Raw genomic sequence first — 18,425 nt, forward strand, 5'->3', positions numbered from 1 at the left:
CCCTGTGAGGATGTGGTGCCATCTCCTCAAAGCCATGTGCAGCAGGCAAGGAAAGCAGAGCACCTGGCTCCTTGCCCCACTCCAATAAAATAAGACTAACTAGACAGACTCAAGAGATTTAAATGTCCTATTTTGAGTTTTCTTTTCCTTTAAAGGAAAGAAAAGAGGGAGTTATTTATTCCACAGGTTATTAAGCCTTTCCTATATATTCAGGAGTAGTTACAGGTCTTTGACCATTGCAGTGGGTCACAGACTTTCTTTTGAGACTAGAAGAAGGTGTTAATGAGTTGACTTCAAGGAATTCCCTCTTTTATGTCCCTCTAAATTTCAACACCTAAAAAAGGTCCTGGAAATGCTTAAAAGGCCCCCATATTTTGCTTTTCTTCACCTCCTTTTGTGGACTTATTTGTATAAGGCCCTTTAAGATCTGACATATGCCTGTTTTTCTAGCCTCATGGCTCTCTATTTTTCAACACATGGCTGTTGCTCATTGCTCTCAGCTTACTGACTCCTCGTGGTTTCTAGGTTGTGTGTATTTTTTAATTCTGCTGAGCCTTTTTAGAGACTCTGGCCTATACTTGGAATACCTTTCTTTTCTTGGACTGCCTTAGGGACTCCTGCTCATCCTTCAAGATTTGGCTTAGACTTTAAGCCCTTCTTAACTCTCCTACTCTCATTTCCATTTGTTCAATATTTCATTCATTCATCAAATATTTGTTGGGCTACAACCCTGTGCCAGATACTCTTTCAGGCATTGGGGATGCAGCAATGAACAAAACCAATCCCTGCCCTCATGGAGCTTACATGCTCCATGTAAGAGCATGTAAGTGGGGAGAAATGGACTGTAAATAAACAGATCATTAACACATGTGTATGCCACTGCATGAGTCCATTTATGTGAAATACAAAAATAGGCAAAATCAATCCATGCTGTTAGAAGTCAGGTAATTGTTCCCCTTGGAGTGTGAAAGGGGACTAGTGGCTAGAAGAGAGAATGAGGAGACTCCAGAGGTGTTGGTAATATTCTGTTTCTTGATCTGGGTGCTAGTTACATGGCTGTATTCAGTTTGTGAAAATTAATTGAGCTGCACACTTATATGCGCTTTTCTGTATATATATTACATTTCAATATAAAGCAAAACATATTTATGTAGTATATCAGATGGTGAAGAGTCATATAGAGAAAAATAAAGCAGGGAAGACAGATTGGAAAAAGGGGAGTTGGGGGGAAGGAGGTTTGCAATTTTAAATAGACTATCTAGAGAAAGACTCACCAAGTGGTTAAATTTTAGCAAAGACTTGAAGGAGGTGAGGGAGCCAGGCCTTGAGGTGGGCAAGGGCTGACAGATTTGAGGATCAGAAAGGAGGCCAGTGGTTGGAATGGAGAGAATGCATGGGAGAGTATAAGAGATAATATCAGAAAGATAACAGGAGGCTGGATTGCGTGGTGCCTTATAGGCCGTTGTAAAGCTTTTGGCTTTTGCTCATACTATATGAAGACATGGAAAGCTATTGGAGGGTTTTGAACAGAGGAGTGAAATGATCTGACTTATATTTTAAAAGTATCTTTCTAACTACTTTTGAGAAAAGACCCAAGAGAGGCAAATGTGGGAACAAGGTGACCAGTTGGGAGATTGTTATAATAATCCAGGTAAGAGAAGATGATGATATGGTCCAAGGTGGTCGTAGTGGAATTAGTGAGAAGAGAGATGGAATTATGTATATATTTTTGAAGGTAGAGCAGATAGGATTTGCTGACAGATTAGATGATGATGTGAAGGAAAGAGAGGAGTCAATGATGACTAAGGCTTTTGCCCTGAGCAACTGGAAGAGTGGAGTCACCATTTATTCTGATCAGGAAGTCCTGGAGTTTGGTTTGGGATGTATTAAGTTAGAGATGCTCATTTCAGGTATTTGAGAGACAATATTGAGTAGGTGGTTGGATATGAAATTGGAGTTTAGGAGAGAGGTCCAGCCTTGAAACATAAACCTGGGAGTTGTCAATCTACAGATGGTATATCAAATTATGAGACTAGATGGGATTGCCAACGGAGTAGTCATAGGTGGAGAAGAGTAGGGTCCAGACACTGAGCCTCCAACATTTACAGGTCAGGGCAATGAAGAGAAACTAGCAAACGAGAATGAGCAGGAGTAGACAGTAAAGCAGAAGGGAACTGAGGAAAGTGTCATGACCTGGAAGCAGAACGAAGAAAATGTTTCAGGGAGGACGTTGTGGGATCACCTGTGTCAAAAGCTGCCGATGGCTCAAGTAAGATGAGCACAGAGTAGATCATTTCAGAGAAGGAACATAGGCAACTTTTGGGGACTGAGAATAGATCACTGGACAGTTAACATAGAGGACAGTTTGTTTCAAAAGGGAGCAGCAGAGAAATGTGTATCAACCGAGTAAGTTATAAGGTCTTGTTTTTCTTCTTTTTTTAGATGAGAGAAATAACAGCATCTTTGTATGTAGATAATGAACAAATGGAGAGGGTAAAGTTGATGATGCCGGAGATGGGGAAGAATTACTGAGTAATGGTCTGTCAGTAGGCAGAGGGTATGGGAGCTAATGCACAGGTAGAAGGCTTTGCCTTGGGAAGATTATGTAAAAGGGGGTAGGATAGTACATGGGCAAGATGCAGAAATGTGAGTAGTGTGGGAGCTTGTGGAAATTCTCTTCTTGTTTCTAATTTTCTTAGTGAAATAGGAGGCAAGTTGTTAGCTGACTGGGAGGCTGGGGATTGTGGTGTTGAAGGTTTGAGGAGAAAGTATGAAATACTCACCTAGGAGAGTAGGAGAGATTAACTAAAGAAACATAACAGGCTTCCTGAGCAGTACTAAAGGCACTTTTGAGGTTCACGGTTGTGAATTTAAAGTGAGAACCCTCAGCATGGCTGTATGTTTTTCCCTGGTCACATTCACTTGCTTATGTGTGGACACAGAATGGGAGGAAAGTCAAGTTAACCAGATGTTGGGGTTTTGCCATGCAAGTATGACAAAGGAAGACAAATATGTGCTAGAAAATGATGACAATAATCAATCAATCAATAATAATCAATGGGATCTAAGCTGAGTTAGGACGGATGAAGGATAAGAAGGGGAGAAAGGAAAGTGAAAAAGTGGTGGGATCAGTAGGTCTTAGGTCTTGATGGCAGCCAAAGAGTTTTTAGAGTTGGGTACTAGAGATAGTGAGCTGCAAAGATGAAAGGTAGTGGTTGGAGAGTTTCAGTGCTTGAAATTGAGACAATGGAGTGGTTGTGGTTACTGCTAATGATAAAGTCTAATTCTAATCACGGGGAAGGTGGCTAAGATAACATGGAAAACAAGATCCTTGGAGGAAAGGAGGTCTAAGTCCAAAGGAGGTCAATGGATGGATCATATATGAAATAGTAACAACAAGAATTATGACAGAAGTAATGTTGGACAGCTTGACAGAACCAGCAGCTAAAACCAAGGAATGTTGCTGGGGAACAACAAAGCTTGTAACATAGAAGGGTAGTGAGTGGAAAAGTCTAATGAGATGAGATTTTAAGCTAGAGGTGTGTAGAGAGGAGGGAGGGAGAATGATCTCGAAGGCATAATGAGAAGCAAGGACTTCACTTACCCTAAGTGTATGAAGGATGCTGGAAAGAAAACCAGCACTACTTGAAAGGGCAATAGGAGAATCAATTTCAGTTAGAGCAAGAAGGTGAAGAAAATGTTAACAGAAGAAGTTGAGAATAGAAGGGGTTTGCTGATAATTGATAGCAAGTTCCAGGGGGCACAGTAGAAGGGTTTCAGAAGTTGGGAATGGGTTGGAAATGGGGTCAGAAAAGGGAAGGTACAGAGCCATATAGGGCTCAGAGTCCATGGGGTGAAGGAGACACTGGGGGTCTTGGGCTTCTTGTGGTGTTAGACTTGAATAGAGAAAAGACATGAAGAAATTAGGTATGCTGGTTTCAAGACAGACGCTGATGGCAAAGCTGTGAATGGTGTGGGGGGAAAGAGGGAGCACATAGAATTCTCAAGTCCTCTTTTTACTCTCTATGATGGAGGTGTGGAAGCCAGGGTGGCAGACTTCTCTGGAACACGTGGAACTCGGGGACTCCCTTTTGATTCTTGTAGGTGATGGCATGAAAACTGGAGAAAGAGAAACAAGATAGCCACATACAGCAGCTCAGGTTGTGCATATTACAATTCAAGGGTGCTCCATTTATATAGACTCTGATGTAACTGGCATCCCCGGGTGAATGCGATGTGACTGCCCTGGAAAAACACACTCTCCATAGCACCTAAACACATTATATTTACAAATTTATTGCATTACTGAAATTCATTATTATTTATCTTGTCACAAGACTGTGAATCCCTCACAAGCAGGAACCATATTTCCCTCTCTCTCTTTTCTGGCTCCTAACACAAAGTAGGCTCTTGGAATAGGTGTTAGCTCTTAACTCCTGAGTCTTATCATCATGCCCCCCGAGATGCAAAGTAACTTGCAACCTTGAAATGGAAATGCACGATCTGATCTCCTTATTCCTTTTCTCAGGAAACATCGGGGCATCCTCCTCTCTTCTCTCCCTAAGGGCTCACAGACTAGTAGTCACACTCTGCAGTCTTTCCTTGGCCTGGGATGAGTTCCTTTAGAGTATCCTGGAATGTGGTGGGATTTGCCAACTGATGACATCAGCTCCTCTTACACATGTCTCAGCTCCACAAATCAAAGACACAGGAGTGCTATTCCAAGGCCCTGCACCTGGTTCACTTGTTTCCCTTCTCTCTCTGAAAATTGGTAGGAAATATCTTACTCACTTCCCCTTTCTATTTTGCTTCTCTAATTGTTCCCCAAACAATATTGTTGAATTAATGAATGAGTAATTGGAATTTTGCCCTACAAATGAAAGAGAGCTGCTAGTGGTGTATGAGAGATATTTAGGGCTACTGCTCTTAGAAGGAATGGAGAGAATTCATTGTTCACAGCTGTTCTTTCCTGTGTGACTTTCAGAAACGCATCGTAGCTGAATGCAGGATTTGCCTCGAATACAGAACTCTGATCTACCATGTTTCCTTTCTTTCTTTTCTCTAGGGAGAAGGTATCCTCATACCTCTGACTACCGTTAAGAGATTTGAATCACATCCACCCAAGGACCAAACTGTCCTGCCTTTAGCCACTGGAGCTCCTGGTTTTCTCTTGAGGATGATATTCTTTTCGTCCTAGGCTCCTGTCTGTCACAAACAGAAAAAAGTAAGGAAATAACAGGTCCAGTGTGTTAGATGTTGACTAAGACTATAGGAGCTCCCTTATTTTGTCTCTCTTAGGTCTGTATGTTAAAGTCTTGTTGTTTTTTTAATCTCTAATTCTCTGTTTTATTTATAAGATTTACTTTTATTTGAACTTCTGCCTTTCACATGTTAAGTTCTCTGGGTAAAACTTAAAAATCTTAACTGCAAAATGAAAGACGATTAAAAGCTGATGAACTATCCACTCTGTGTATTTCACTGACGTGGTGCACTATTGGGGAATTCGAGGCAGAGCGTGTTTTCTCTAAGCTAGATTTTCTGTGTTTTGGTGATCATGTTACTTGGCACTTTGCTGATACAAAGGAGAATCTAAGAAAGAGACATCTTCCTAAAACTGATTATGGATGGGAATTATTATATTTCTAAAAGCCATTGCTGGGCATTACCAGGCAAAGACTATGAAAATCTTGGAAATTCAAAGATGAGACTAACTCTTGAACTCTTCTGATTTGCTCAAGTGCTTTCAGAGTCTTTGTTATTCCCATACTCCACCTTCCAAATCTCTCCCATCTCTATGCTTTCTGTATAGATTCTCCTCCTTTGCTCCTTCTGGAAGTTGGGGGGATGTCTTTCTTGGGAGCTGGGCCTTGTAGGAATCAAGCTTAGGCTCTGGGAGAGAGGGGGAAAAGGCACATAAGAGAAAAGAAAAGACAGACAGCTGTCCAGGAAGCAGAGATTTTAACTGGCCCCAAATCCCAATTTTTTGAATCACTGGATTCAGGTGATGAAATAATTTCCATGGAAATAAGACATATGTCTGTTTCTAAAGCCTCCATAGAGGAGGGCACAGAAAGAAGGCACACCAGGCAGGTTTGTACAGTTGTACAAATTTGACATCTGCAGTCTAGGGTAAGTTTTTACCAGGCCGAACCTTTGAGGTGTATGCTGGAGGTTGCTGGGGGCCTCACACTGACTGACTGGCATGACTCTTGGATGTGTCATCTCTGGGGAGACCAAGTTGGACTGGGGGTCACATTTCTGGGAACTTCACAGGCCTGGTCTGAACTGCTTTCAAATATCTACTTAAATGAAACCAAAGTGAGAGGACATGCAGAGTTATTAGAACTAAATGAAGAAACCTATGAATTACTGACACATGATTGGCAATGACATAATGGAGAACACTAAATAGGAATTAACACTTCAGATTGATGTGATGATCTTTCAAATAAAGGGAAACATTGTGACAAGGTAGAATGAGTATGAGAAGGACCTAGGTTTGAATCCTGACTCTCTTCCTTGTTAGTTGTATGGTCTTAAAAAGTTCCTCAAACTTTAGAAACTATGTTCCTAATCTGTAAAATATCTTTTGCACAGGGTCATTGTGAGAATTATGAAAATGTATAATAGGTGAGAATAATTGATAATAACTATACCTGACACTTACATAGCACTTTCTATGTGCTAGAGACTCTTCAAAAAATTATATACATTAACTCATTGGATTTTCAAAAAAATAAAAAATAAAAGGAATGAGGTAGGTACTGTTATTATGTCACTTAAAAGCAGAAACTGAGACACAGAGAGGTTAAATAACTTCCAGAGGTATAAAGGGCAGGGGCAGAGTCAGGATGTAAACCCAGGAAACCTGGTTGTTAAACATTAGATGACATTGCCTCTCGGTAAAGTATCAGTCACAATAAGAACGACGTTATGATTCAGGTCAATTAGAAAGAAGTTGAAGCATGAAACTAAGAATGACTGGCATTTATGAAAGATAAAGGATATGTGAGGATATATATTACTGGCTAGCAGCTTTAACTATGGAGTCTGGTGAAAGAATTTTGAAGCAAACATTTTGTTTTGAGTTGTCCCTGCTTCTTGGAAAATGACAAATTCTGCCAACTTGTACAGTTAAAACCAAGCTAGGAACTAGAAGGACAAAGTCCCTTTCTTTTGTGGGCAAAAATTTCATTTCAAACATGTTTCATCCTCTTGAAAATTTTATACAAGTTTCCTGGTTAAACATTTTATTCTTATTCATTAACAATCTTGTCTCTTATTTTCCTGGAAATACATTGTTTCTACAGGCCCTAACATGGTCAAATTTCTGTAAGTTTCTTATCTGAACACAGCAGGTCAGATAAAACCTGTGCATTCCAGCGATAATCATCAGGTGCATTTCCTGTTCCTTTCTCCTAAATTCATTTAACTGGTTTTCTAGCAAGTTGTGTACTCCATTCCATATGTGCATGGTGGTTCCTTCTCAGTTTATTTAAGAAAGTTTTTTTTTCCTTGTCAGTATTGACCTCTCAATATAATCCACAGTATGATTTTCCATCTGAATTATCTACACGCTATGCTCTTATATATAAATCCAACCTTAACAAACAAGAAAAATCCCAAATAAGCAATCTCAAACTACACCTAACTGAATTAGGCAAAGAAGAACAAACAAAGCCCAAAGTCAGCAGAAGGAGAGAAATAATAAAAATCAGAGCAGAAATAAATGCTACTGAAACAAAAAAAGGCAGTAGAAAGGATCAATGAAACAAAGAGCTGGTTCTTTAAGAAGATAAATAAAATTGGCAAACCCCTAGCCAGACTTACGAAGAAAAAAAGAGAGAAGGTTCAGATAAATAGAATTAGAAATGAAAGAGGAGAAATAACAATGGATACCACAGAATACAACAGATTATAAGAGAATACTGCGAAAAACATATGCCAACAAAATAGACAAGCTAGAGGAAATGGATAAATTCTTAGACTCTTACAACCTCCCAAAGCTGATTCAAGAAGAAACAGATAATCTGAACAGACTGATCACAAGTAAAGAGATTGAAACAGTAATCAAAAGCATCCCAAAGAATAAAAGCCCATCACCAGACGGCTTCCCTGGGGAAATCTACCAAATTCTCAGAGAGGATTTAATATCTATCCTTCTCAAGCTATTCCAAAAAATTAGGGACGATGGAACACTTCCTAACACATTCTACGAGGCCAACATCACTCTGATACCAGAGCCTGACAAGGACAACACAAAAAAGGAAAACTACAGGCCAATATCACTGATGAACATAGATGCAAAAATCCTCAACAAAATATTGGCAAGCCAAATTCAGCAATACATCAAAAAGATCATACATCATGATCAAGTGGGATTCACACTAGGGACACACAGATGGTTCAACATCTGCAAATCAATGTGATACACCACATCAACAAACTGAGGAATAAAAACCACATGATCACCTCAATAGATGCAGAGAAAGCATCTGACAAGATCCAACAGCCATTTATGATAAAAACTGAACAAAATGGGGATAGAAGGAAATTACCTCAACATAATAAAGGTCATATATGACAAACCCACAGCCAACATCATACTCAATGGGCAAAAACTGAACACCATCCCTCTGAGAACAGGAACAAGACAAGGATGCCCACTCTCACCACTCTTATTCAACATAGTACTGGAGGTTTTAGGCAGAGCAATTAGGCAAGAGAAAGGAAGAAAAGGAATCCAAATAGCAAGTGAAGAAGTGAAAGTCTCACTGTTTGCAGACGACATGATCTTATATATAGAAAACCCTAAAGAATCCATTGGAAAACTATTAGAAATAATCAACAACTATAGTAAAGTTACATGGTACCAAATCAACTTACAAAAATCAGTTGCATTTCTGTACTCTAATAACGAACTTACAGAAAGAGAACTCAAGAATACAATTCCATTTACAATCGCAACAAAAATAATAAAGTACCTAGGAGTAAATTTAACTAAGGAGGTGAAGGACTTATATAATGAAAACTTTAAGACATTACTGAAAGAAATAGATAATGACATAAAGAGATGGAAAGAGATTCCATGCACATGAATTAGAAGAATAAATATAGTTAAAATGTCCATACCACCCAAAGCAATCTACAGATTAAATGCAATCCCAATCAGAATCCCAATGACATTCTTCATGGAAATAGAACAAAGACTCCTAAAATTTATATGGGGCAACCAAAGACCCCGAATTGCTACAGCAATACTGAGAAAAAAGAACAAAGCTTGAGGCATCACAATCCCTGACTTCAAATGTACTACAAGCCATAGTGATCAAAATGATACCAACCCTGATGTCAGTTTCCCTACATTAAACCCAGCATATATGGAGTTAAAACAAAAACACTCATTCCCTGCTTACTCCCTGGCTTCCTGGCTCCAGAATCCGCTATCCTCCATGGAGACAGATACTGCCAAGGACAAGCACCTGGATTCACTATCTCCTTCCTGCAAAGAGACACAGGCTGGTGGGAAAGCTGCTGACCAGCAAGGTCATGGGCTCCCTCCTCTCTGCAAGTAGTCTCAAGGCCAAAGACAGGCTGGTGGGAAAGCTCTGACCAGCAAGACCATATGCTCCCCCTCCCCTACCTAAAACCCCAAATAAAAACACTTCCTTTTAGCTTTTCGGGGAGTTTGGGATTTCAGCGTTGGCTGCCCTTTCTCCTTGCTCAGTGCTGTGCAATAATAAAATTCCTACTTTCTTCCACTATACCCAGTGTCAGAGATTGGCTTGCTGTGCAATGGGTGAGCGAACTCACTTCAGGTTCAATATAAAAAACAGCATGGTACTGGTACAAAAACAGACACACAGATCAATGGACTGGAAGTGAAAGCCCAGAAATAAAACCACACATATACGGACAGCTAATCTTCAACAAAGGTGCCAAGAACATACACTGGAGAAAAGATAGTCTCTTCAATAAATGGTGTTGGAAAATTGGACAGTCACATGCAAAAGAATGAAAGTAGACCATTATCTCATGCCATACACAAAAATAATCTCAAAATGGATCAGAGACTTGAAGATAAGTCCTGAAACCATAAAACTCCTGGAAGATAATATAGATAGAACACTCTCTGACATCAAACTTAAAAGGATCTTTTTGAAGACCATGTCTTCTCAGACAAGGGAAACAAAAGAAAAAATAAACAAGTGGGAATTCATTAGACTAAAGAGCTTCTGCAAGGAAAAGAAATTAGGATCAAAACAAAAAGACAACCCACCAATTGGGACAAAATATTTGCAAATCATATATCCAACAAGGGGTTAATCTCCTTAATATATAAGGAAGTCACACAACTGAACAACAAAAAAACAAATAGCCTGATCAAAAAATGGGCAGAGGATATGAACAGACATTTTTCCAAAGAAGATATACAGATGGCCAATAAACACATGAAAAGATGTTCAACATCACTAATCATCAGGGAAATGCAAATCAAAACTACGCTAAGATACCACCTTACACCTGTTCAAATGGCTATAATCACTAAGACTAAAAATAACAAATGTTGCAGAGGGTGTGGAGAAAAGAGAACCCTCATATACTGCTGGTGGGAATGCAAACTGGTGCAGCCGCTGTGGGAAACAGTATGAAGACTCCTTAAAAAACTAAAAATAGAACTACCACATGACCCAGCTATCCCACTACTGAGTATCTATCCAAACAACTTGAAATCAACAATCCAAAGTAACATATGTACCCCTATGTTCATTGCAGCATTATTCACAATAGCCAAGACATGGAAACAATCCAAGTGCCCACTGACAGACGATTGGATAAAGAAGATGTGGTATATATATACAATGGAATACTACTCAGCCATAAAAAAAGACAAAATCATCCCATTTGCAACAACAATGGATGGACCTGGAGGGAATTATGCTTGGTGAAATAAGCCAGACCGAGAAAGACAAACACCAGATGATTTCACTCACATGTGGAATATAAACAAGCACATGGACAAAAAAACAGTTCAGTGGTTACCAGGGGAAGGGGTTGGAGGGTGGGCACAGGGGGTGAAGGGAACACTTATGTAGTGACAGACAAGAAATAATGTACAATTGAAATTTCACAATGATGTAAACTATTATGAACTCAAATTAAAAGAAAAAGTAGCAAAAAAATAAGTTCTTTTTCCTTGTCAATTTTGACCTCTCAATATAATCCACAGTATGATTTTGCATCTGAATTGTCTACATGCTATGCTCTCATATATAAATCCAACCCATTGTACCATTTTTCTAACTGTGTACACTTTTTGTTAATGATGCCATGAAGAAGGAGAAATACACACATCCAGAGTTTCTCAAAAGGGTTCTCTTTCTTTATGATGAACTCTCTCAATTCAACGTTTTTCTTTCTTTCTAAACTTGACCATCTTTTCTACACAAAGGAAGCATACACTATCTCTATGCTGTCTATTCCTGGATCTCTATCTCCAGCCTAGATCTCTTCTCGAAACTTTCTATCCAACTGCTCACAAGAAATCTCCATTTAGATGTCTTAGAGCAACTCAGATTCAACCTGTGCAAAAGCAAATTCATCATCTCTTCTTTCCTCCCTTCCCCAGCCAAGTAACTTCTCCTGCTCTCTTACCAATCTCAGGAAATGGCACCACTATCTACCAGATTGTCCAAGCTGGAACCTTGGAGTCATTCTTGACTGTTTTCTCTCCTCCTTAACTCCTATAGCCAGTCAATAGCCAACTCCAGTTCGTGTTACCTCCTTGACCTTCTGTTAATCCCCACTGCCATTATCTTAATTCAAATCACCATTATTTCTCACCTCATTCCTGAAACAGCCTCTAACTTATCTACTACTGCTAGGTCTTGCCACCTTCGTGACAAAGGGTTAATAACAATATATGAAGAACTATCACAAACCAAGAAGAAAAAGCCAACAATCAATAGGAATATGAGCAAAGAGAGTCAAAGAAAAGGACAAGAATCAATAATTCATGGAAAGATGCTCAATCTCACAGAAGGAATAATAAAGTAAATAATTCAAAAAGAACACGAGTTTCCATTTTTGGGGGCCTATCAGAGGCCCAAAAGTTTGAAGACACAGCCCTTGCAAAAATGTAGGGAAATAGACATGCTCCATTTATGTATTTTTGGTGTGAACGTAAATGGTGCAACCTCTTCGAACAATTGGCAATTAGAAGCAACTTTATAAATGTACATACCTTCTAAGAGGACGAATTTTTTCACTGTATTTTTTTTATATAATTTGGATTTTTTCTTACCATCTGCATATCTTACTTTTCCAATAAGAAATGTGTTAAATAATTTTAAAAAATGAACTCCTATTGACAGGAGGACCCTCTCATTCAGGCAGGTTACATTGTGAAATAGCCCTCAGCATCAGTAGTCCAGGGTTTACTCTCTTCATGTCCCACATCCATGCTAGATTTACTCTAGGGCTCTGAGGCACCTGCTTACATTCTATTTACTCATTCATACTCTTTTCTCCCCCTCTCTCACTCTCCTTATTTCAGAAATAATTCAAGAGGACTAATAGGAACTTGACACAGGTGCTCCAAAACTAAAGCTAATCAAAGTAATTTGTACTAATTTGCACAATTCATAATATTACATTTTGATTATAGTAAACTTACCTTCTGAATTATGCTTCTTTCAGGCTATTTTAATTCCTTTTCACTTTCTGAACACATACATACTGTGATAGCAATAAAATTGCTCCCAGAGCATGGTAGAAGGTTGGGAGGGGCCAGCCAGTATTTAAAAGTGGTTGTGGACAAGGTACCCTTCAAATTGGGTTTCAGATTCCCTTCTGAGAAAGAAAATTTGACAAATCAATTTGTGATTAATGAGATCAGTAATCTGTAGCAATAACATAACCAGAGATAGCCTTTTAACATTTGATTCGCATTTGAATAATACCCCAAATCCAATCAAGGTGACCTGGCTCTAATTTTAGAGAAGTGAGACTTCTACACTTATGACTAAAATTAAGAAAACTTAAACCTCATCAATTATAATCCTCTCTTTTGAAAGACAGAATTATTGGGGGTGGGAAGTGCATGATACCTATAAGAATCACTTGCGGGGGCCGTGGCCGAGTGGTTAAGTTCACGTGCTCTGCTGCGGCGACCCAGGGTTTGGATCCTGGGTGTGGACATGGCACTGCTCATCAGGCCACGTTGAGGCAGCGTCCCACATCCCACAACTAGAAGGACCTGCAACTAAGATATACAACTGTGTACGGGGCGGTTTGGGGAGATAAAGCAGAAAAAAAAAAAAAAAAAAAGAATCACTTGGACAGGGAGGTAGAAAGCAAATACCAGTCATGTCTCCAAGATGGAGTGGAACAGAGGGTGTTGACCAGTCAACATTCAGTCCACTTGGAATGTTTATCCCTATGGGATACGTGTGTATCAGGTAAAAGCCATTAAAGTTATCCAACCAGACCTTGGCATGCTCCCTGTGCCACTTTCCCCGGTTTATTTGGCTTCTTATACAGGTTTACGTGCAGCCAGCCACACCCGATGCTGCTCCAGTCTCTAAGATCCACGGGGCTTCAGGAGTGTTTTCGTTTAACCTCTTCCCAGTACAGGAATGCTCCTTGATTTCTCATTCCTAGACCCACTATCCATGATTCTTTTATTTATTTTTTAAAAAAATGTTTGTTTTGGTGAGGAAGATTGGCCCTGAGCTAACATCTGTTGCCAGTCTTCCCCTTTTTGCTCAAGGAAGATCGTCACTGAGCTAACATCTGTGCCAATTTTCCTCTATTTTATTTGGGATGCCGCCACAGCGTGGCTTGACAAGAGGTGCCAGGTCTGCACCTGGGATCCCAACTGGCGAACCCTGGGGCGCCTAAGTGGAGTGCGTGAACTTAACCACTATGCCACTGGATTGGCCCCCATGATTCTTTTAAATAAACTTCTTCTATCAGTCCCTGAGTAAACTTTCCCTCCCAGCTGCAGTCCCGAGATTGTATTAAGAGAAACTCTTCAGGCCTCTTTGAAGGCTCCTGAAACCCAAAGCCACTTTTACGAGGTAAATGGTTAATGTTCTCACAACTTTATTTGGCCTTAACTGGGGGGAAGGAAACTAACACAACTATTATTTTAATTTCTTTATTTATCAATAGTATCCAAAAAAAAAAAAGGAAAATCAGGAGTTACAAAAACAAGTTAAATGCAATATGGAAGCCTACTAAATACAAATACATTTCACAAACAGAGGCAACAGAAACCTGCTCAAATTGCTTTTCGAAATAGTCTAAAACATAAGTGTAAAGGAAAGACATTCAGACTGGTCCACATGGGTTTATTAGCAGGTGGAGGAGCCCTGCTTTCCAAAAACAGTGATGGAGTCCAGAGTCATGGCATGTGAGAAGGTTTCCATGGACACTGAATCTCAACAGATGCTGTAATATGTTTACAAAACCATATACACACAGAGAAAGCCCAAGGAAGCTTGCAGTCTAAGCCCTGTGCTTTTAGAGCTGGAGGAACTGAACCTGATTTAATCTTATTTATTTGCTCCATGCAAAGCTCTATGCAAGACTCCCCAAACTAGGCTAGTTAGCAGCTTTCTGTGAATGGTCATCAGATCACGTGATTCTATGGTGCAGACAGCAGCTTCCCTATTGACAGGAGGAATGCAGATTTGCTCTCAAGAATCCAATGTTGCAGGGTAAGGATGGCAATCACTGTCCTCAATGTAACTGGTGAGGAGACACTCTGGCTTCTTGCTTTAAACAGGCTGGTACTTCTGCCCTCTTTTCCTTACTGTCCAAGGACTGGCAAAACCTGATCAAAGCATGCTATTGGGGGTTGTCCGAAACACTTGGACAGGGAGGTGCATTTCGGGCTGCACAAGTGGGTTCGAAGAGAGCTTTGAAGTGGGATGATATATAAAAGCTCAGAATTCTAAACAAAGTGGCATGTCCTCCTTTCCAAGGAGAACAAGGAAACTTGCTTAGAAGGAATTCCATTTTCAGCACAACCTTCTCAGAGTTGCCTGTGCAGCACAACCCACACATAATTTCCCTCTGGTGGTCTGTAATCTGCTTTCTGAAAATGAGATCTTACATCAAGTTTCTAACCTTTGTTATTCCAAATGCATCTTAAACATGGTATTGAGTGGGGTTAATAATCACAAAAGACACAGGAACAACTGACTTCTTCCCAATCACAGTTGTAAGATTCAATTTCCATTATTCCCCCTCTTGAGATGTGAAACTTTCTTTTGTCCTCATTTCTAAAGGGAAAGGCATTTGTTTCCAAGGTTAAATATGAAATGCAAACGTGAAGACAAGGTGGAGTGGTTCTCTTTCCCACTCTCTTCCTGGGCAGGCTTCACCTGAGAGGGCTCTACATCAGAGCACAGGCTGTGGGGCCATTCAGCCTGAGGTCAGATTTGGTCGTCTCGTTTTTGACTGTCTGACTCTTCTTGTTCTAACAACAAGGTTTCATTTATCCTAAGGACAGGGAAAATCACAGGAGCCTATCTTCTTGGACTGATCATCAGAATCGCAGAATTGATTATCTATCAAATTGAAAGGTTAATGCATTCCTACCTGCTCACTGAGGAAACTGAGGCCCAGAAATAGGAGAGACAGGGCCAAAGTCACTCTCTTAGTGGTGGATCAATGAGCATCTTGATAGGCTTGGATATCTAAGCCTTGCTTAGCTGTACTTGTCTCCATCCTTTGGAATACTGATTTGCATGAACTTATCAGGATAAATGAAAACAAATTAGCTTTCTGGATCTTGAAAGCTTTGTGTGGAGATGCTCGTTCTTCCCTTGGCTTCTGTCTGAGGCACTGGCTGCTCCTTTGGCAGACTGCTGACCCACTGGAAGCCAGGGGGCAAACTCTGGGCTGCATCTAGTATGTGACAGGGTTGAGGGAGTCTGGAAGAACTCCAAACTCGCCCACCTCTGAAATGGTAGGACTACTGAAAAATAATTACAAAAGCTTAATTTCTAGTCAAGAAAATAAAATATTAAAAAACAACAACAATAATACAATGATAATAATTGAAGAATGAAGTCAACTTGCCAAAAAAAGTTTTACAGAAAAATAGCACCTTTGGTAAAAAGTATTTTAAAAATTTGGTTAGGTATCTAAGGGGCTCAAAGTAGACAAGTATCTGCATCATTTGGGTGCACTCTCCCAGAAACTCCGTCAGGTCTGAGGGACACTGGGTAACTAGCAGGATGGCTGTGTAACTAGAGGCAGTGGTTGGGGCCATGAGGAGAAGCACAGATGCTGGAGGTCTGTTATGCTGATGGCAACAGGAAGAGCTGGAAACAGAATGCGTTCTTCTCCAATGAGCTTCCCAAACCCCTCCTCTCTAGGACAGCGCGCTAGGCTCTCTCTGGCATTGCTTGCACTCCCTGCAGCATGGTTATAGCTGTGGGAGACTCAGAAGTGGTTTAGATCTGGGTCCGCTCCTTTGCCAACCCTGATGCAGTTTCCTTACTTGCCTCCAGCCCCTGAGCACCATTTGCACAGTTTCTCTCAAAGCACTCCTAGAAATGAAGGCTATGGCCCTTCCCCTCCTAGCCAGCCACCCTCATTGCCTTTATTGCAAAACAAATAGACAAAATAAAACTCGTTGCTATACAAGCAAATACTGGTGATTTGGCGGTTGTAGCAGACACTTGCGTATACTGGACTCAGCGCTGAAGTGGAAGAGGAGGTGCCGGGTTCTGGACACCGTTCCAGATGCCGTCTCGTCAGATCTCTTTGGTGCTCACTCTCTTGGTCTTTTCAGCTGTTTCCTTTGAGAAGCAAGAGAAATAAGCATTATGAAATATAAAAAAAAATGGTTGGCATTTATCTAGTCTTTATATAGCATTGACATATACGTGCTTATGCTGAATTTTAGTTCTGTTTACTTGTCTGTCTCTCCACGGATGACAAACAACTTGAGGGCAAGGATCACGTCTTTTTCATGACATAGTCATGTAGGGGCTGTCACTGAATTAAGAGCTGACCCCATTTGAACTCCTATGAAATAATCAGGCCAGACATTATTATCCCTATTTTAAAGATGAAGAAAAGGATACTAAATGGAAGTGCTACAAGATGTTCTGAATCCAAGTCCAGACAAGCATTAAGACCAACAGGCTCTGGAGGCAGACTGCCTGATCTTGAATCATGGCACTGCTACTTTCTGGGGAACTTTGGGCATATTCTGAAATCTTCAGTGCCTCCACGTCTTCAATTACACAATGAGGGTAATAAAGTACCACCTCTTGCAACAGTAGCAGATCTCCAAAGAAGACATTCTCACTTATGCCAATAAGCACATGAGAAGATGTCAACACCATTATCATTAGGGAAACACAAATCCAAAGTGCAATGAGATGCCACTTCACACCAACTAGGATGGTAAAATAATGGACAATGACAAATGTTGGTGAGTTTGTGGAACACTGCTGGTGAGGATATAAAATGGTACAGCCACTTTGGAAAATAGTCTGGCAGTTCCTCAAAAGATTAAACACACTTACCATGTGATCCAGCACTTCCACTCCTAGGTATATACCCAAGAGAAGTGAAAACATATGTCCACACAAAAAACTTGTACAAGAATGTTCACAGCAGCATTATTCATCATAGCCAAAAAGTGGAAGCAACCTAAACATCCATCAACTGATGAATGGATACAAAAACGTAGTCTATCCACACCACGGAACGCTATTTAGCCCTAAGAAGGAATGCAGTACTGATTCATGCCACAAGGATAAACCTTGAAAACATTATGCCAAAGAAGTCAGACAGAAAACGCCATATATTCTATGATTCCATTTATGTGTGTCCAGCATAGGGAAATCCATAGAATTAGAAAGTAAATTAGTGGTTGTCAGAGGCTGAGGGCAAAAAGAATGTAGAGTAACTTCTAATGGGTATGGGGTTTCTTTTGGGGATGATGAAAATGATCTGGAATTAGTGGTGATGGTTGACAACCTTATGAATATACTAAAAACCACTGGATTGTACACTTTAAAAGGGTGAGTTTTATGGTATGTGAATTACATCTCAATAAAAAAATTAAATAGGAAATAAAAAACAACAACAGCACCTGGCATCTAACAGATACTGTTGGTGCCTCATCCACGGCCCCTTGTCTTTAACGTTTCAGTGCACTGGCATGGCTTCTAACTGCCAGCACCTGCATCTCTTAGCCTGAGGCTTTCTCTGGCTGCTGGAGCCTGCTCTGCCCACACATGTTGGCAGGCCAGAAAAGCCAGGGAATTCATGTTTTCTGGTGGCAGCTCTCAGCCAATGGGCGACAGGAGTTCGTGTAGGAATAGCACAGCTCCCTTCCCCCTCGGGCATGGTAACTCTGTTCCCAGAGTTTCATAACAGGACTAAGCTCCACT

The 18,425-nt window shown here is 40.3% G+C and overlaps 1 protein-coding gene across 1 annotated transcript in view; it reads right to left on the reverse strand.

The window, feature by feature from the left end:
* Positions 1 to 14,147: 14,147 nt before the first annotated feature.
* The window catches only part of FSTL1 (follistatin like 1), a 53,860-nt gene continuing 49,582 nt past the window's right edge, over positions 14,148 to 18,425 (reverse strand). Inside the window, exon 11 of the mRNA XM_046658807.1 lies at positions 14,148 to 16,817. Within this exon, the coding sequence (XP_046514763.1) occupies positions 16,773 to 16,817 (45 nt within the window). The 3' untranslated portion in view covers positions 14,148 to 16,772. The remainder of the gene's footprint in view (positions 16,818 to 18,425) is intronic.

Source organism: Equus quagga, chromosome 4 (genome assembly GCF_021613505.1).
Source record: "Equus quagga isolate Etosha38 chromosome 4, UCLA_HA_Equagga_1.0, whole genome shotgun sequence".
Lineage (NCBI taxonomy): Eukaryota > Metazoa > Chordata > Mammalia > Perissodactyla > Equidae > Equus > Equus quagga.